Source organism: Panulirus ornatus, chromosome 28 (assembly GCF_036320965.1).
Source record: "Panulirus ornatus isolate Po-2019 chromosome 28, ASM3632096v1, whole genome shotgun sequence".
Taxonomy (NCBI): Eukaryota; Metazoa; Arthropoda; class Malacostraca; order Decapoda; family Palinuridae; genus Panulirus; species Panulirus ornatus.
This window is the reverse complement of record NC_092251.1, coordinates 20,608,429-20,629,353: the sequence shown is the minus strand read 5'-3', so window position 1 is coordinate 20,629,353 and position 20,925 is coordinate 20,608,429. Positions and strand designations below refer to the sequence as shown.

At 43.0% G+C, this 20,925-nt stretch overlaps 1 protein-coding gene across 1 annotated transcript in view; it reads left to right on the top strand.

The window, feature by feature from the left end:
- Nucleotides 1-20,925, top strand: part of LOC139757884 (uncharacterized) — a 237,614-nt gene that overhangs the window by 63,068 nt on the left and 153,621 nt on the right. The window contains 26 exon segments of the mRNA XM_071678806.1: nucleotides 164-958; nucleotides 1,632-1,755; nucleotides 1,901-2,047; nucleotides 2,317-2,447; nucleotides 2,599-2,850; nucleotides 3,434-3,577; nucleotides 9,811-9,949; nucleotides 11,247-11,359; nucleotides 11,529-11,672; nucleotides 11,897-12,036; nucleotides 12,142-12,285; nucleotides 12,287-12,490; nucleotides 13,011-13,179; nucleotides 13,308-13,451; nucleotides 13,615-13,718; nucleotides 13,906-14,056; nucleotides 14,198-14,313; nucleotides 14,315-14,342; nucleotides 14,579-14,736; nucleotides 16,390-16,486; nucleotides 19,139-19,269; nucleotides 19,271-19,283; nucleotides 19,474-19,689; nucleotides 19,848-20,083; nucleotides 20,242-20,367; nucleotides 20,489-20,680. Coding sequence (XP_071534907.1) covers nucleotides 164-958; nucleotides 1,632-1,755; nucleotides 1,901-2,047; nucleotides 2,317-2,447; nucleotides 2,599-2,850; nucleotides 3,434-3,577; nucleotides 9,811-9,949; nucleotides 11,247-11,359; nucleotides 11,529-11,672; nucleotides 11,897-12,036; nucleotides 12,142-12,285; nucleotides 12,287-12,490; nucleotides 13,011-13,179; nucleotides 13,308-13,451; nucleotides 13,615-13,718; nucleotides 13,906-14,056; nucleotides 14,198-14,313; nucleotides 14,315-14,342; nucleotides 14,579-14,736; nucleotides 16,390-16,486; nucleotides 19,139-19,269; nucleotides 19,271-19,283; nucleotides 19,474-19,689; nucleotides 19,848-20,083; nucleotides 20,242-20,367; nucleotides 20,489-20,680 — 4,358 coding nt within the window.

Sequence of the window (20,925 nt, the reverse complement as noted above, 5' to 3'; positions counted from 1 at the left end):
TCCACTGCACGTAGACGACACTTATCATCCTGAGCTCATCATATTTCGGGTGGATATCATTATATATACGACTCGGTATTGGGATGCGCATATCTGGCTTAGAATCCATTCCATACTGTGCCATGTGAATTTCCTGTGTTTATCACGGTGGTATTTCTTGTAGATGCTTCTGGTGTGATCACCGAGTCCCAGAGCCAGACGATGACCATGGAACAGCTACAGATGCTGGAGGACCGCAGCCGCTACTCTCGCACCGAGCAAGTAGAGGAGACCACCAAGCAGGCTCCGGTCTTCACGACCTCCTTGAAGAACCTCGAGATCCTGGAAGGTCAGCGCGCGCACTTCGAGGTGCGTCTCATCCCCACCTCCGACCCAACCATGAAGGTAGAATGGTTCCATAACAACGTTCCCGTCAAGAGCGGCTCTCGCTTCACCGAATACAACGACTTTGGCTTCGTGGCCCTCGACATCATGTATGCCTATGCAGAGGACTCTGGCACCTACACATGCCGCGCCACGAACGTGAACGGCCAGGCCGTCACCTCTTGCACTCTGCTGTGTCACACTAAGGATTCCATCCTGTCGGACACCATGAATCAAGAAGCCATGGACAAGATCTCGCGCCTGGAGTCCCGCGCCCAGCGCACCATCACTACTGAAGAGACTACCATGCAAGCACCAGTCTTCACGTCGCCGATCAAGGACCAGCGACTGATTGAGAATGCTCCACTACACTTCGAAGCTCGTCTTATCCCCGTAGGTGACCCCGATCTCAAAGTTGAATGGTTCAAGAACAACGTTCCTCTCCAACAAGCTAATCGCATCTCTACAATGCACGACTTCGGTTACGTTGCTCTGGATATGAAATATGTCAACCCTGAGGACGCCGGCACATACACCTGCCGTGCCACAAACCGTCTGGGTCAAGCTGTCACCTCCGCCACTCTCGTGGTATCATGTGAGTATTGCCTTGAGGAGTAACTTACATTATTAACTAATGTACACTCTCTCAAAAAAGTATCGGTCCTCCGGTTCTGAAGTTTCTGATTATTTACGACTGGCCGACCAGGATTAAAACTTGACTCTGCTGCCACCCTGATGCAGTTTACAAAAGCATCAGGATAGTAGCAAAGTCAAGTTTTTATCTCGGTCGGCCAGTTGTAGATCATCAGAAACTTCAGACCCAGGAAGCCGATACTAATTTGGGAGAGTGTACAGTTGCGGACAAAAGTCGTGGGACAACCCTGATTGAAGCTGCATTGAGTCCTCTGTATCAACAAACAGAGACAAGAAGGCTATGTGCAGCTTCCACCAAACTCCTGATATCTTGCGGCTTAAGGTTGCCCCAGGACTGTCGACTGTGGCTGTAAATAGAGTTGGAACACGATTTTGTCATTTGTTTTTCATAAGAAATCGATTGTGCAGGTTTTACGGCAATGTTTTGACCCATGTACAGCGTTTCTTAATTTCATATCATTGCTCTGGTACACATTGAATGAATAGCATGAATATAAACTTTAATTCTCCAACTCGAATTACAAGACTGAACTTTTATAGATAACTGATAAGTAATGAAGGGTCAATTGAAATCAGTCTCAGATTTCTTATCGTATTCGTTCATCTCGTTACAGCTAAGGAAGCTCTCCTGTTGGAGTCACAGCACAGCGAGGCTCTTGAGAAATTGCGCTACCTTGAAGACTCCTCTCGCTATAGCAAGAGCACAACTGAGGAGACTCTCATCACTCAGGCACCAAAGTAAGTCGCTTTACACACTGGCTCCTTCACACCGGAGAAATGTCTAAATACTAGCAGTTTTCTATAGCCACTGACGGACGTGTGAAAAATATTAGGACTCTGTCGTATTCCTGTTTAAGATGTATAACTTTGCTGTTGTTCTTAGGTTCGTAGTCCAGCTCTCTGGACTCACCAAGCTTTGGGAGGGGCAGAGTGCCCACGTAGAGTGCCGTCTAGAGCCTTACCCAGACCCAACCATGAACGTCGAATGGTTCCACAACGGCAAGTCTCTCCAGATTGGACACAGGTTCAGGTAGGCTACAACAATCCTCAGTTTATTGTATGTATACAAATTGTCATACATCAACTAATGTGTATAGGTCGACTATAAGATTACAATTTGAAAGATTGCTCCTTTTCTGAGAAAATTTGTCCAAACTCTTCATATGACTTAACACCTTTCGTCTCACAGAAAAGGAGACCGATTTTTTCATTATGATTCAAAAGATTAAACTTTATGATGCCTCAGTACATTGTACACAAGTGTTTTGCTGTAACACACTGAACGTGATCATCTCTCAGGACAATGTACGACTTCGGGTTCTGCGCCATGGACATCCTGCAGGCGGTGGCCGAAGACTCCGGCACTTACGAAGTCCGAGCCACCAACCGTGTCGGCACAGCTACCTCTTCTATCACTATCGAGGTTAAACGTGAGTATCAGATGCAAAACCTCGTACTGAAGAAGTTGAATGACTAAACGTTTAGACTATACTTTTAACTGAGGCAGAATCAGACACTGACACTGGAAGTTGCCTTGTTTCAAAGACCATGAAATGCAATCTCTTTCATGCTCTTTTCCAGCCAAGAGTGACTTCATTATCGACACCCAGCACCCGGAGGCCATGGCCCAGATCACCCGCCTGGAACAGAAGGCACCTTCTAAGAGGCCCGAGGAGGCACTGATGATCGAGAAACCCAACTTCGGGCGTTCTCTAAGGAACCAAGAGCATCTTATTGAAGGCCAGGCGGTCCACATGGAAGCCACACTCACCCCAGTCAACGACCCCACCATGAAGGTCGAGTGGTTCTTCAATGGACAACCAATTCCATCAGGTAGATATCCGCTTTTATTACCGAATATCATTGTTTTGAATCAGTTAAAAGAATATTCTAGGTCAAGGTCTTTTGATTCATGACTGGAAATGCTGATCCTCAAAGAGTAAAGGTTAGAGGAGTGAGTGATAGCTACGTTTGAGAGGAAGAACTCATAAAGGACGAATTAGAATGAGCAGCATTTTGATATTCTGTTAGCACCGTTATCTCTAATCCAGTCTTTCAGCAACGCGTATCCTAAAAAGCATATGTAGTTTGCTGAAGTGGACTGATTCTTACACACTGCTACTTATTTTTTTTATTCTTCATCTTGCATACTAAGTTGAGTCAGGATGTAGAGAGCGATAGTGAGCTGATTGATTTAAATTCAAGTGATTCAATTTATGAAGAGGGGAGCGGAGTTGGAGATGAATGGCTTATTGACAGATGTTACCATCATTTCATTTTCTAAATTGTCCAGCTCATGGAATGTTAGAGACAACATATAATGTATATTTAGATTACAAATTAATTAGTCAGTCATTCATTTTGCAAAAAAAAATCCCAGTAAATATCAAGCATTTCTTTTTCTTTTACCCTACAGGCCATCGCTTCCGCACGACATACGACTTCGGCTTCGTCGCTCTGGATATCCTCTACGCCTATCCTGAAGATTCCGGCACATACATGTGCAAGGCAACCAACGCTGCGGGCCAGGCCGTCACCTCCTGCAACATCGGGGTGGAGGGTAAGCTGGAGATGGCGCGACGTGTTCACGGCTGCTTCGTCTACACCGGGAACATGCCCATGATTCGCCTCCCTAAACACACCCCATACAACTAAACACCCAGCCATCCCCTCTAGCATACAATACACACACTAACTTTAACATGGTAGCATCTTTACGATTCTAAACTCAGCTTTTGTGAAATTAAGGTTACGATATTTTTACAGAGTATGACTGTGTTTAGGTATTTCAGAGGTGGCTAGTTTTTTCTATATTTTTTTTCTTAATATGTGTAGTCTGTCATTATGCTGCTTATAAATACAGTACTTGAGCCTATGATTGACTGACTATAGCTATTCCACCTGTACAGACAATGCTAATGATAAAATTGTAGTGTTTTGATTGTATGATAAAAGAGCGTCTGGCTAGGAATTAATTTCTACATAAGATTCAGACTTTTGCATTATGTGATTAAAAGTACATATATATACATATATACACACACACAGTTATACATTAACCCATTTTTGCTTTATAAGGAAAGAACATGGCTGTGCGTTGCTTTTTTACTAATATATTTAAGGAAAGTTCTTGACTAACAAGTGCCGTAAAAGGCGAGTGTTTTCTCCTGCATCATCATGTCCTAACCTTGCTTGTGGTAGCCTAGCCGAACCTTGCTTCTGTTAACCTAGTTGCATGTTAGCCTTATATGTATTTCTATTAATCTTGGTAAGTAGATTATTCAGTCATAATTGCATTTTTATCTCATAATTTCCGTCATAAATGTCATTTTTATATTTATTTTTGTAGCTTTGTTCGTATTAGTGAAGCCCTTTTTATTTCATTTTATTTAGTGTTTGGTAACCAGCAACAGGTAGATATCTGTGAGCGTAACATTTCAGATATTGTTGCCCAGTGCTTCATATTATTGTGCTCTGAAAATAATTACTTGAACATATGGAATGACTGAGCATGTGGTAAGAGACGTCCAAGGCTCTCACTCTCTCTTTTGGCAGCCTGACAAACCTGGTCAAACGTTGGTCGCTATGTGACTATATTGGTCACTTGAACGTTCCACCTGTTTAAGGCTATATTTTCAGATGGCACCTGTTGTTTGTGTGTACCCAGTTCCTCTTAAGTCATCTACCGTAGTTTTTATTTTTTTCTTCCCATCATGACTTCCTGTCTTTCAGCTTTACGGTAATATTATGATCCGTTATTTTACGTAATTCCGTATGATACACTCAGTAACATATTGGCCGCTTGTCAACCATACACATTACCGCTAGCTTATTCGTTCGTTTATTTGGCTGAGTTGTGCTTGTGAGAGGCCAGACTCGGCGGGCCAAGCACTATCCACGCACGCTAACTGCGCCAAGTAGCCGCTTCCACACAGTGTTACATTATCTCACGATGTTCTGTTGTCTCGATTCGTAGAGAATTTCATAAGAAAATGAAGGTATTTATCAAAATTGAAGCTTAATTGTAATGTATGTATCATACTAGATTCCTCAGTGTCACCAGAAAAGAAGCTTTCTTAATAAAGAACAAAACAACCTAACGTGTTTCCCTTCACTCCAATTAAGGAACAAGTTAAACTAGATCTAAAGTAATTATGTAGTTTGCATATCAAGGAAAATATAACAAAAAGGAGAATAATTGAACAAATTAATGGAAGCTGGAAGGGAGACTTATCGAAGCATCTAAACAATATCACGGATGGGCGAGCCGCCTTTCTCTGGCCCTCCTGTCGAGGCGTTAGCGTGCAGGGGACTGACGGCGTTTTGTACCTACGTAGATGGCCAGGAAGGCGTGGAGGGAGGGAGGGGCAGGGGTGGTGTGGGCGAGAAGGGAGGAGGAGCTTGAAGGAGTAAATTAGGCTACAGGTGATGGATAAACTAAAAATATGCTCGCCCATGACTCATTCCCGTGAGCATGAAGTACACCAGGCTGGTACGGTACGTATATTTTTAGAACTCGCGATGCTCACGCTCTTCAAACAAGTACTGGCGATGTGGCGATCCGGTCACCGTTATGGTATAATGTAGGGAGGCAACTGTGTGACCTTCTTTGTCGACCCGTAATAAAGATAAGCAGAACCGTCGTCGGGGCCAAGTTTACATTTAGCTTCTTGTTTCCTCGTGTGGGGTATTGGTCCTTACTTCTTAGGACTGATAGGCTCATGCAAGTCATGATTACTTGAGCACCGCTGTCTTAAGGACGTTGGTGATGATGGCTATAAGTAGGCATGGCTCATGGACGGATGGTTGACGCCCGCCCACCTCATCCCACAACTTGGCAACAAGCTCAGGATTTAGAACGCCCTTGCCGGAGGAAAATTAAAACTGCTACTTTATTACACCAACACCACATAGCGACGATGGCAACTCTCGCTTTTAGGAGACTGCCACAAATTCATAGATGTTGATGGAATTCTACAACAGCGACCCAATTTCAATTCATTATCAATGTTGGTTGAAATAGAGCAGCATATACGATCGCGGTGCGAAGAATTAAGGATGAAATGTACGTTCATACCGCACAAAGTGTTAGATTCTATCTCCAGTGAGTTGTCGGGTAATCAGTTTATGAATAGCGTAGCAGGTGGGGAAAGCAGGCGCAAAGCCCTTAACGACATGGTGGCTGGCAAGAGGAACGGGACGCCTGCCAGTTTGAACTCTTTTTTGTTCTTTTCCTGTCATCCATGATACCGTATTAGCACATATGGCTGTGCCTGCATCTTATATCCCTCTTTGAGAATTTCTGTTGACACTACACGTATGAGGAATTGACTCGTCGCTTGATGGACAAAATAGTTCGAGATCTGTCGTAAATCATGAAACACGTTACTTGGACGAGCCTATCGGGAAAGCATTGTATTCACTCGTAAAGCGGCTGTAGATTCAATGCGAATTTGATTCACAAATCTAAGCTTTTATAGGTCACAGTTTTGCATATTTGGGAGTGCTGAGTTCTTGGCGTTCGAGCCAAACTACTGACGTCATTATTAATGAGTCGGCCCCCATCCTCCCCCTTACATACAGAGGTGACATATTAGGCAATTAGAAGGAAAAATTAGATTGAGAAACATGCTTCAACGTTGCTTGTACGCGGTTGACAATATGTAGAGGTTTTACGCGTGGCTATGTCGGTGTAATTATGGCTTCTACTTTGCGCTATCTCTACGCCGTGCTCTGTGAAAACTGCTTCCCACTCGGGAGTCTCTGGCTTACCCAGTGGGTTAACATGATGTAAGACATGAGCATAACCAGCGCGGCCCTTAATGCTACACTGTTTCACCGTGTGGTAGATGCCTTTCTGGTATTTGGGTATTTGGGTTTCGTAAAATAACACAGCATCGGAGAATGCATGCACATTTTTAAGCAATATATTAGTTAAATCCCATCAAAAATTGAACAGATTACACATGACATCTAGAAAAGATTACTAGATTAAAATGTCATAACAAACTTTAACTATTGATATTCTTATATTGTGTGGCGTGCAAAGCAGTAGATGCTTCACTGTCAGTCGCCACGCAATATACCAAACCTCAGTGATTCTCAGCAAAGCTGGTTTAGTATATCTTTAGGCTATGGATGTAGCACGCAGAACATTCTTAATTAATAGAACGTTCTCAGTTAGCAGAACAGTCTTGATTACGAGGACGTTGTTGATCAGTCGAATATTCTTAATCAGTGGACCATTTTTGATCAGTATAACATTCTTGATTACATAAAAGCTCAGATAAAAGATCATTTTCCACTACTGATGGATATCATAAAACACAGTTAATACGTAATGTAAAGCATATGATGATGATGTATTTCAACTATAGGTATAGCCAAAAAAAGATGAACGAAAACTTGTTCGTAACAGCATCATTGGTTGTATACAATAATGGTTCAAAAACTCTAGTGATTTATCAGACACCTAAAGTCACTTAGGAGGGACCAAGGAGAATATTGCATCTTGCAGTAATGATCAACAAAATCACACGTGTTAAATCAGGTAGACCAGTTAAAGTACCTAACCCAGCCCCCTCCACCCTGTGTGGTCAAACCCTATTTCTGGGAGTCCTCTGTTGAGGCATCCGATATGTGGAGGGACAGCATGTGGTGGAGGTCCTCTTGAGGGCTGCAGCATGTGGAAGCCCAAGCATGTGAAGGCCTTCAGCGTGGTCTCCAGCATGTGGAAGCCACAGCATGTGGAGGCCTTCCGTGGGGGTTACAGCATGTGGAAGCCTTCTCTGGGGTCTCCAGCATGTAGAAGCTATTCGTAAAGGTTTCCTGAATTTGGGGATCTTAGTGCAGCTTCACCTATTGTACTATGGTCAGTTTGGTCTTGAGTTCCTTCCCTATGTTGGGCATTCTGATTGTATACTGAATATGATACAAAAGTATTCAAACATAGAATAAAACCACTTCTTAAGAAGAAATGCTCCACAACTTTACGGGATGAATTAGACTCGCATGTAAACAGTTCTATACTGCAATAGGGTATACACTGCCACTGAGGAAAGTGGAAAATATGTGATAAGTTCCTAAGGAGGATAATGGTAAGCATGAGCCATATATATAGTGCAAGTAGATTCCGTATGTTGCGTTGAATTTATATTTAACACTTGAGGAAGGTTTTAGAGATTATTTGGGTGGTGGTTGTAACTTGATGGACTTGATGACCATGGTAACTGATAGTCCTAGGGCCCAAATAGTTAGCCAACCAAACAACCACATGGTAGAAATATCTACAATCAAGTTTAATGGATTGTCCAACAAGTTAGTAGAGCGTTTAGGCTTAGAAAGATGATTGTAAAAATGCTTACAAACTAACAAGTTTGCTCAGTTTACAAGAAGGACTGTGACGAAGGAATGCAGAATATAGCAAATGAAGTCAAAGCGAAACGTAGCATGTGGTTCTAGTGAGGCAGATTGTAACAGGAAGCAGAAACTCATAACAACTAAAAAAGGATGGTAGCTCAAATCTATATATTGTCATGAGCTGCGAAAGAGGATGACAATTGAGTTAATTACATACTATTATAGCCTAGATTCGAAAGATTATTCTAAAACTATACGAAAAGTATTTACTTTCCTTGCATCATATACACCTGAGTTGGTCGTTCCATACCCTTGGGAAAAAATTGTTGCAGTCATCTCATTTCGAACCAACTATGTGTTGAAATTTCGGAAAAAGAAAAAAAAAATGTGCAGAATCAGCTAGGACAGCCGATAATTCTGACTAAAGTTAGCCTAACACAACCTGTCCTAACCAGCTTAACTTAGCCCAACCTATCCAAGTTTACCAAGTCTTACCTAGCATAATTTGCACGGGAAAATTCAATTTCCTTTTTTTTTTTTATTGGAATCTGAATCTAGATATGTACGAACGTCGATGATTGCAACAAACTTTCCTCTCATTGGGTAAGACAACTGTCTCCGATATGAGGTGGTAAATAATCACCACATTTACAGAGATGAAGCTAAAATCATTTACAAACTCGTATAACACCAGTAAACAACTAAGAGGCTGATGCAAGGATATTTACAAATTAGTGTCGGCAATTTTGACTGTATGGAAGCATGATTAATGTTAATCATAATCAGATCTAGTAAATATACATATATATATATAGTGATCCGATTACACCACGCTGATGTTTACCGTTGCGGAGCCGAAAGGTAGCAAAGAGAAATGTTTTAATGAAATGGTGGCTGTACAGAGCGGAGATTAGCGCTCACCTTAAACGAAATTAAGCTTTAGTTGTACCGATATCGCAGCGACGATGATATGATTGCAGTAGTATGAGATCTTCATTACCCACAAAGAATGGTTGCTTTTATGTTGTGCCCCGGGCTGGAAGACAGGATTTCGGCATTTATTCTTGTCACTAACATCATGGGCTCAGATCATGAGGTAATTTGATACTTATAACTGACATTATCAATTGTTTAAAACACACACACACACACACACACACACACACACACACACACACACACACACACACATTTAGAACAAAATTCCTTCCACTTAGAATGTCTGTATCTTATCTTTAACTTGAATTTTCTAAGTTATAAAAGTCGTGCATGAAGATACATACTAACTTTATAAAGAAAATGAAACTAGTTGCCGCAAGACTAGTTTGTATATTATTTACGAGCGTTCTACAGTAGCCTTGTGTGGCTTGCATGGTAGAGTTTGGGGTGGGTAACGGTGTGAGTAGGGAACTGATAAGGACTCACCCAACGCAGGCACTGGAAGCATGCAGACAGACACCCTGGACGAACAGCGCCTGAAGAAGATCCGGCAGCTGGAAACCTTGGGTCAGACAACAGAGGAAGCCAAGGAACAGGTCTTCCAGAAACCAGTCTTCATCACCCCGCTCATCAGGTAAGTGTGTTATTCCCTCTCAGAATTAAGCAATGATTCTTGTCCTAAGTTGATTATCTGCTCATTAATTATGTTACCTCATTTAAGCTGGCTGTTAGCTCGTTACTAAGTTATTTTTTTTCCTTTTAGGAGACATTTTGATCGTCAGTTGAATGAGATGTTCTTTTGTCACATGAAATTGTTGAATGATATAATCATTCTGTTACCAGGTTAGCTAAGTCTGCCCTTGCCGAGAGACTGGTTTATATTCTACTTAGGTTAATAAACTCGGCTCATATCAGGAACGCTATCCACTCTTCAGATAAGCATGTTTGAAGCATTAATCAAACATTCATTCATCATGTAAGATAATTATCTTTTTTCACTGTAGGAGAGCAAATTAATCTCTTGTCAGGCGAGATAAATAAAATAAAGTGAATGTTTACCATCACCTTCCCAGTAGTACCAGTGAGACTGCCTCATTTACATGCAAATATATAATATTACAGAACCCCTTCTTGTGCAGTAGACTAATCCATGCTCACACCTTCTTCCTTCCCATGGTTTCAACTTCTCCCTGGGAGAAATGCTTGGTTTCACCTTCTCTCTGAGAATAACCCATGGTTTCGCCTCTTCCCTGAGAGCAACCCATGGTCCTACCTTCTCCCTGAGGGGTAACCCATGGTCCTATCTCTTCTCTGCGAGCAACCCATGGACCCTACTCCTCCCTGAGAGTAACCCACGGTCCCACCTCATTTATGGGGGCAACACATGGGCTCACCTCTTCCCCCAAGCATAACCCATGGTTCTGCCTCCTCCTAGAGAGTAACCTATGGTTCTGACTCCTCCCTGAGGGCAATCTGTGGTCCCACCTCACTGAGAACAGCCCATGACATCCTCCCTGGGAGTGACCCATTATTCCACCTGTTCCTTGAGAATAACCCTTGACTCTTGTCTCGTTCATATAGCAATGACCTCCCCAATGGTTCCCATCCTGTACTTGTAGCAGTAACAACCCTCTCCCCCCCAGTGGTTCACATCCAGTACATGTAGCAGTGACCTTCCCTAGCTTTCATCTTGTACATGTACTAGTGACCCTCTCCCCTGGTTCCCATCCTGTACGTGTAGCAGTGACCTGAATCCCATTCTCTTTATAGAGTAAAAGCTTGGTTACTCCCTTGTATATGTGACAGTAAGCCTATAATTCCACCCATTATACACGTAAGCATAATTTCCAGGTCCTTCCTCTTGCGAGAGTCAATCCGTGGAAGAGATAAGGATATTCTTTTGTAAACTGTAGTTTCTGCTTCTTCCACAGCGTTGACAACCTAGTAGAGGGAGAGCGGTGTCACCTGGAGTGTCGCTTGGAACCCATCAATGACCCCAACCTCAAGGTCGAGTGGTTCGTAAATGGCGTTGAGATCAAGGCTGGTAAGTCAACGCGCCTGCGTTGTACTGACGTGCATGGTACACTCAAGAACTTACTGAAAAACTGTAGATGTATATAAGTTAGAAGGGAATATACTCTCTCCTGTTTTGAATATCTATAGGAACTTTAACATTCAAAGTTTAAACTAAGTTTCCTGTTTGTGATTTCCAGGTCACCGCTTCCGTACAACACACGACTTCGGATATGTGGCTCTGGACATCCTGTACGCATACTCCGAGGACTCTGGCACATACCTGTGCAAGGCTACCAATAAAGTTGGTGAAGCCGTCAATTCCTGCAACGTCAAAGTCTCAGGTCGGTTCAAATACTGTACATAATATCATGAAAGTGTAAGGACGGAATCTAAGTCCAAGAATCTAAGTGTTTGTAGCATCGAGCTGTCACGGTCCTTATATAATTTATTGTGGTTTTGAAGAGTTTTCGTTGATTTAGCACTATAGTGAAAAGAACAAAAGTATTTATCTCCTGTGGGAGCATAACAAACATGTATATCTCATGTCAACACTTGGTGTTTCCAGCTCGGCGATCCATCTACCTGGACACACAGCATCCCGAAGGCTGGGAGAAGATCCAAAGCCTGGAGCAGCGAGTACATCACGAGCGCATCGAGGTGGCTGAAGCCCCAATGCAGGCTCCAAGATTCACCTCAGAGCTCAGGGTACGTCTCCTGCCATATTACTTTAAGTCTATGATGGGATGTCCTATTTTGCAAGTATTGTAGTAAAGGTTTTGGTGTAAACGTGAGATATTTTGAACCCTGCAGGGCAACACAATGCTCGCAGAAGGCCAGCACGTGCATCTGGAAGGCCGCATCGAACCCGTCCACGACCCCAGCATGCGTGTGGAGTGGTACCACAACGGCAAGGCTCTGCAGTCCGCCGCTCGTTTCCACACCACATTCGACTTTGGGCTACGTGGCTTTGGACATCACCACCGTGTATCCCGAGGACTCTGGCGAGTACACCTGCCGCGCTGTCAACCGTGTGGGCGAGGCTACATCCTCCATCACCTTCAAAGTGGAAGGCAAGGAGGGCGTGATCTACGAGTCAGCCAGACCCGAGGGACTGGAGAAGATCCGTCAACTGGAGGACACTACTCGTTTAGGCCGCCAGGTGAGATCTTGCCTGAGGTCGCTTGTGCATCGTAACGTAACCCATGCAAATATCGGTTGGACTACATGAACAAATATGGTTGAGAGAGACTTAAGGGCGTTTATCCCTTGATGATGCTAAATGAGTGATTTGTGACTGCGTGCATTGTGAGCGTCTTGTGTGTGAGGATGGAGGAGTACGACGACTTGACTCCGTAACGTCCAGATGTATGAAGGTCTTAAATAAGGCCTTTAAGAAGCACTTTCACTATAGAGCATTGGACGCAAGGTTGAGGATATGTATGAGTGTCTCTGTGTAACCTGGTCCAGCGAACGTAAAGAAACGAGGTTAACTGAACAAATAACTACATGTATGTACGTAAACAATTAATGGTCGTTTGTTATCTGGATTCCTTTTTTGACCGATGCGAATTGCATTTTTCATGCAGCTTAACACACTACATCATTTAGCGTACTTCTTCTAGCTTAAAATTATTGATTTTGTGTACCTGGTTATAACTTCGACACCTATTGTCTTGCAGGTTTCAGAGGAAACCCGCACCTTCCAGCGTCCAGTCTTCACCCAGCCTCTACAGAACTTGGACAACCTCACAGAGGGAGAGACAGCTCACTTCGAGTGTCGTCTCATTCCTGTTGGCGATCCCAACCTCAAAGTGGAATGGTTCAGAAACGAAAAACCAATCGAAACCAGTACGTTCAACACAGTCCTTCATGAACTTTTATTAATGAAGCTTAAAGAGGAATATTTTCATTAATCATAATATTCTTTTCCAGATCTGCGATGTTCCAGGTTACTAACCAAAGGCATTCTGTTCCAGGCTCCCGCATCAACCGCACCCACGACTTCGGCTACGTCGCCTTGGACATCACTGGGGTGCGTCCTGATGACGAAGGCATATACATGTGTCGTGCTTACAACGATCTTGGCGAGGCTGTCACCACCGCCTCTATCAAGATCAAGTGTAAGTGTCTTGCTCAGCCCAGAAGCATTAAGTACTTCAGTTGAAATATCCAATTCTCAACTCGGGCTCTTGAAGCATTACCTAAAACTTATTAGCCGTATATTAGCTTCAGTATGTCAGCTATGTGAAGTGACTAATGATATTGGTTTGGTGTCTCCTGCAGCCCATGCTACCATTCAACTGGACACCCAGCATCCAGAGGGTATGCGCAAGATCCAGGCTCTTGAAGAACGCAAGCCTACTGCCGTACCCGATGACAGAGAAAAGGTAAGTACGATTAGAACTCATCCTTCCACATCAGCTACGGTGACCTTCTGTTTACTCTTTTGACAGTCACTGTCATTAAGGAGAATGGAAATATCAGTCATTCCTCCCGCACAGGTGATGAGTATTCAAGCTTCTTTTATTTTGATTTATAAACGATGTTGCTTACATTTTGTGTCATCTTCTCCAGGTCTATGACAAACCCGTCTTTACGACTGCCTTGACTGGGCCGTCCCAGATCATGGAGGGACAGAGTGCCCACTATGAGTGCCGCGTCGTGCCCGTTGGTGATCCCAATATGAGATACGAGTGGTACTGCAATGGCGTCGAGCTCAAGATGGGTAAGAACCACCTTTCGTTACGTCACTGTAGCGTAGCGCTTCTTAAACCGTCAAGATAACCTTGCTATGAACGTATTCATAATGTTAAAGAATTCTCTCCCTCTCAACATATATGTGTTACGACTTGGATACGTATTACAGGTTCACGATTTACCACTACTCACGATTTTGGCTTCGTAACATTGGATATCCTGCAGTGCGTGCCCGAAGACTCTGGCGTGTACATGTGCAAAGCTTACAACCTGGCCGGTGAGGCCGGTCAGCTCCTGCACCACCAGGGTTGTTGGTGAGTTCTTGCACCGAGAAAAGTTGTAGTAGAGCCAGCATTTTGCTGGGCATAAACTTGAGTATCATAAAGCTATTAGATCTGGAAGTGAACAAGGATTCATATCTTTGATATATCTTTAGTCTGAAAATAAGATATATTCGAAATCTTTTCATTTTGTTTGCTGGTTTGATGTGAATATCCTTTGGGTCCACGAAAGAAAGATACTGATCCGTTTCTCTCGCTTGTGACTCTAGCTAAAGACAGTATTCTGGGCGATGCTCTCCATCCTGGCTGGGAGACCATCAGGCTGCGCGAGACTCAGTGGAACCGCGTGCCCGAAACTCCGTCCTACCCCGAGCACCAAGAGCCGCCCATGTTTACCAAACACCTGGAGAACCATGAGCGCCTGCAGGTGGGTGTTCCTCCTTCAAGATAGCTAATATTGATGGTTCAAAAGAAGGAACAGAGAATTGGGCCAGGTGAGGGTATTCCCTCAAAGGCTCTGTTCTTAACGCTACCTCGCTAATGCGGGAAATGGCGAATAGTTTGAAAGAAAAAGATATATATATATATATATATATATATATATATATATATATATATATATATATATATATATATATATATATATATATATATATATATATTTATCCCTGGGGATAGGGGAGAAAGAATACTTCCCACGTATTCCCTGCGTGTCGTAGAAGGCGACTAAAAGGGGAGGGAGCGGGGGGCTGGAAATCCTCCCCTCGTTTTTTTTTTTAATTTTCCAAAAGAAGGAACAGAGAAGGGGGCCAGGTGAGGATATTCCCTCTAAGGCCCAATCCTCTGTTCTTAACGCTACCTCGCTAATGCGGGAAATGGCGAATAGTATGAAAGATATATATATATATATATATATATATATATATATATATATATAGATACGAGTGGTACTGAAGGTCATAAGATTGGGTGGAGGCAATTTGTTAGCATGTGAAGTTCTTTTAAACGTGTAAGACTTGCTATACGTGTAGGAAGTAAGAAGATTGTTCTCATGAAATAGTTTGTCGGATTGGTGTTGATAGGTTCACCATGTTTACATTCATTTTTGGTTGACATTGGTAACGGGGTAAAGCAAGACTCTGGAGTGAATGGCAAGTTACAACTGGCTGGGAGAGGCGGAGCTTGCACCAGGTTGTTGGTGTTCGTTGACCGAAAAAGTTGGTGATTATGTAGAATGCAGAACTTGAGTACTATTTAAATTGATCTGGAAAGATGAACAAGATTCATATCGTTTGAATATATCTTTAGGTTAAATAGGTTATGGAATCAATTTGGAGTTTTGTTTGATGGATGATGGAAGTAATGTTTTAGGGTATCTGGAGTAAGATCTGTACGGATGAACTCTGACGAGTGACTCTAGCTAAAGGGAGCGTATGGGCGAATTTTGCACCTGTGGAAACATCAGGTGCGCGAGAATCATAGGAAAGCAAATGCGATGCCGGAATAGTGTTCCAACCCAAGCTGAAGGCCGCAGTACGGAGACTACTGGAAAATGAGCGCATGAGGATGGTTTTCCTCTATAGATGAGCTAAATGTTGGTTCCAAGGTGGTGAACGAGAATTGTACCAGGGGAGGTATTCGTCAAATAAAAGCGTGTTAAGAGCATAAGTCGTCTAATGCGGGATTGGCGAATGTTAGAAAGAAAGAGATAGTATAATAAAAGTATATTATATTATTATAGTAAAATATAATATATAATATAAAATTGAGATATAATATTATCTGGGATGGGGAAGAAAGATTACTTCACGTTTCCCTCGTGTCGAGAGGCGGACTAAAGGGAGGGAACGGGGCTGGAAAGTCTCCTCGTTTTTTTTTTTGGATTTGCCGATAGAAGGATGAACAAGAGAAGGGGGTAACCAGAAAGCTAGATTATTTATATATATATATATATATATATATATATATATATATATATATATATATATATATATATATATATATGTCATAATTACTGCATATAGGAAGAAATGGTCGGTATGGGAGATGCTTCATTGATTCTGTTCTTCTCTGGCTTCAGGAGGGTGGCAACGTGAGGCTTGAGGCTCAAGTCCAGCCCGCCAACGACCCCAACCTCAGCATCGAGTGGTTCAAGAATGGCGTCCAGCTCGCCACTGGTACGTATCGTGTGGTCGTTTGGTCAGTAGGTTTGTTGTCATAGTATGTGTGTGAGGGTAGCGGTGAGGACCTTGTGTACACAAGGTAGCACTAATACCTCCACTGACTGTATCTTTATTGTGTTCATTCTCAGTTCCAGTATGAAGCAGTCTCATTTTTCATTGTCAATAACACTGGCTGAAGTGCAGTTTTGTTTTAACCTCAAATGTACTGTATTTTGTCCTTTGCCTTTTGTATGCAGGTCATGTGAATATTTGCTAAGTTTTGTTGCTTTGATTCACTGTTTGTGACGTAACCAGTATGCCAAGGGACTGCTGCTGTAGATTAAGAATGTTTACTGTTTATTAGAGTAGAAACGATTCACAAGCATCTCTAGAACCCTATACTTTAAGTGAGTGTGTGAGAGCAGGAACCTCTACTGGTGATATTTTGTACCACCAGTGAGCCTAGTATTTCTGGTGCCAGTGATGGAAGATCAATTCATTTAATGCTGTCGTGAAAAAAAAGTTTTACCATTTTAAAAAGTATTTCACCAAATCTAAAGAGAAGTGCCAACGAAACCTTATCTACCAGAGGTTCGCTTGATTTTGGTCGAGTTGGGCTTTTTGAGCGGATGGTTTGAAAGACTTTTGTTCGAAACCACAAGAACAATATTAAGGTCTTATTAGATCTGGCTCATGAGTTATCACAGTACCTGGAGCCGCTGGATATAGTGGACATCCATCTTCATCAAATATCAGCGCAAATGGGCTTATTGTCGCTGCCATGCATCACTTCGGCCAATCTTGCGTCCTTATCCAGTGTTGGAGATGAGGACAGTAGATCTTAACACAAAGTCTTAATGGATGGTAGGAGAATGTGAGATGCACATTATAGATGAAGATTGATGAGGAAGGTTCATAGTTGATTAGTTATCATATTGTCTTGCTCGCCTGGGTATTCAGCCACGAGAAACTGGTAGGGTTATGGACTACACTTTTCTCTGAAGTACGTTATCTTAGCTTAGTGTGTGTGTGTGTGTGTGTGTGTGTGTGTGTGTGTGTGTGTGTGTGTGTGTGTGTGTGTGTCATGCATTACCATGCATGTGCCAGTGTAGCAGAGCGGGACCTGCTGCTACTGCACAGGAATTAAACTCTTTCGGTGACCTTCCAGACTTTGTATGTTAGAGTGTGTATGTTAGTACGGCTTTCCAGCAACTGTCTTGAAACGACACATTCTCGGAGAGGCAGCGGCTGATGATCTAGGACCAAGACCCACTGTGTACCTTATTTTGTTCTTTTCTTCCCATTTTTGCCAGGCGCTGGAGGAATTGTGGGCTCCTACAGTGAAGGTACACCTTGTTCTGGTCATGTTTTCTGGTGGAGGGTCATAAGGAGTAGTGTTGTAGTGACCATGGTGGTGGGTATCTGTTGTGTTTTAGTGACCACGGTGTTGGGTGACCAAGTTGGTAGGTATCTGTAGTGTTGTAGGGAGGAAGGTGGTGGGTATTCATACTGTTGTAGTGACAAGGTGGTGAGTATTTGATGTGTTGTAAGGAGGAGAGGTGGTGGGTATCTGTAGTGTTGTAGTGACAAGGTGGTGGGTATCTGTAGTGTTGTAGTGACAAGGTGGTGGGTATCTGTAGTGTTGTAGTGACAAGGTGGTGGGTATCTGGAGTGTTGTAATTACAAGGTGGTGGGTATCTGTAGTGTTGTAGTTACAAGGTGGTGGGTATCTGTAGTGTTGTAGTTACAAGGTGGTGGGTATCTGTAGTGTTGTAGTTACAAGGTGGTGGGTGTCTGGAGTGTTGTAGTGACAAGGTGGTGGGTATCTGTAGTGTTGTAGAGGGGAAGGTGGTGGGTACCTGTAATGTTGTAGTGACTAAGGTGGTGGGTATTGATTTGAGATTATGTAGTGACTTGTGATGATACTTGCCTCCATTTGGTATATGAGTCAGGAGTTCACTTATTCACTGGTATTGATCAAATGTCTGTTTGGTATGTGATGTTGAATGAAATGTCACAAAATGACATTCTAAGCCATACGTTCTAAAACGTGAAAATAGTGTTTGTCATCATTTTTACTTGGGTTGAAAATTGAAAAAGAAGAGGATAACAACATACATGTAACATATAGAAGGTATGTATCAGTTGTATATAATGAATGGCCTGGTAAATCATGTTCAGACTCTGCCAAGTATATGGGAAAGGTTGTATATTTGAAGGCTTGTATCACCTGTAAATACCAGCTAGACGCTTGGTCACTTCCAGTGAATGAGTAGCTCCTGACCGCATCGGTATAAGGTTGTAAGTCTTCAGTAGGACAGCGGACGTGGTCTACCACATGCATGGAGTTAAGCCTGCTTGCCCAAACAGACCCGAGGATCATACCTTGCCACAAATGATTCCAGTAAAACTATTGCTTTCAGAAGCATGTGTGGGAGCCATTGATAATGACGTAGATGATTATGATTTAAGCCAGTAATGACATACCCTAGTAATAACATACTCTTAGTAATAATATACTCAAGTAATGATAGCATCAGGGATTTAGAACTTGTGTAAATTCATCAAACTTGAGGAAGTTACCAATGGATATCAGCATGCTTGTAGAGAGAAAATCTTCAATTCTCAGTGACTTATGGGTTTGCTATAATGTCTCCCCCTCTTTAGGTACTCGCATCCGCAGTACCTTTGACTTCGGCCACGTAACGCTGGAGATCTCTGGCCTCCGCGAGAACGACTCTGGCATCTACACCTGCAAGGCAGTCAACCGTGTTGGTGAAGCTGTCTCAACCTGCAACCTTGAAAGTGTTTGGTTAGTACACGATATTCTTGAACTTATGATTTCCTTTTTTCTTGGAACTAACGTAGGTCTTTTCTACGCGTCAGAAGTCTCTTTTTTTTTTTTAAGTATTTTTTCAAGAGTTTCTCTCAAATTTTGCTCTAAGATACACGAAGAATTCTATGATAACAAAAATGCGATGCTGACACTCGACTTTGCACAGATCGCGACTGGCTCATCGGCGACTCCGTCCATCCAGAGGCTTTGTCCAAGATTGCTCAGCTTGAGAAGCCAACGGCTGTTCCCGGGTCCCCAGTGGAACCCACCTTCGACGTCCCAGTGTTTATATCCCATCTCAACAACGTGGAGTGTCGCGAGGGTGACACAGCTCACTTTGAGTGCAGGGTCGAGCCTTCTCGAGATCCAACAATGAAGATTGGTAAGTGGAAATCAATCATATATAAACTCTTAAAAAGATCCAGTCGTGTTCTTCCGTCTAGTTCTGAGAAAACATTGTGCTAATGAACCAAACTGTGTAATATGTAGGTTACTGCAGCATTGTTAAGGATCTTACATTAACCTCGAATCCCCTTGCAGAATGGTTCATCAACGGCAAGCCTATGCAGGCAGCATCTCGTTATGCCGCCACCTACGACTTCGGATTTGTGTCCCTGGATTGCACTCATTGTTACGCCGAGGACTCAGGCATCTATATGTGCCGCGCCACCAATTCCAAAGGCTCAGCTTCGACTACCGGCACGCTCAAGTGCATCAGCAAGGCCAACCTCTACTTCGACACCCAGCATCCGCAGGGCAGAGCTGGCCTCGAGAAGGTATGGTCTTTATCATTTCAGATGAACTAATTTTGGCACAGTGGTTGTAGGAGCTTTCAACAACAGAAACTAACTTGTCATGATCTGAAGATAATGTGAAACAGTTAGACTCATAGATGTAATTACAGTGGGACGTTATACTGTTGTTGTACCCGCAGGTGGAAGAGGCTGAGCGCGCCTACTGGGCTAAGTACCAGAGGCAGATGTCAGAACGGGAAGTCACTTACCCGAAGCCATTCTTCGTCAGGCCTCTGCAGACCAATTTCTCTCTCAATGAGAACCAGGTTCGTTTTGTCTCTCGTTTAGCATGTGAGTAATATCCGTCTTACGGTGATGCTGCCTCATATATTGACGTACATCATAACATAATGGCCTCGGTGCTAAGATTAGAACTCCTCTCCACAGGCTCTGCATATGGAGGCCAACGTGGAACCGAAGCAAGACCCCGACCTTAAGATAGAATGGTTCTTGAACGGCAAGGTCCTGGAAAAAGCCTCACGCTACAAGACTAGCTACGACTTCGGCCTAGTCACCCTCGACCTCAACGATGCCTACGAGCGTGATCAAGGCATCTACACCTGCCGCGCATTTAACAAGGTCAGGGGCATTGTAACAGACAGGAAAGTTAGGACACTGTAGAGAGGAAGGTGAGGATACTGTTAGCAAACAAGAAGATTAGGACAAATTAATAGCAACAGATATTGTCGTTTGTTCAAGTATTGAAACCTAAGATTTCCATTACGTTCCAGTTTTATGTAGAATTACGTTGATATTATGTCTGGATGAAGTGACGGGAGCAGAGCTAGAGAATGCCAAAGTATAGGAACAGAAAATAAGTAAAA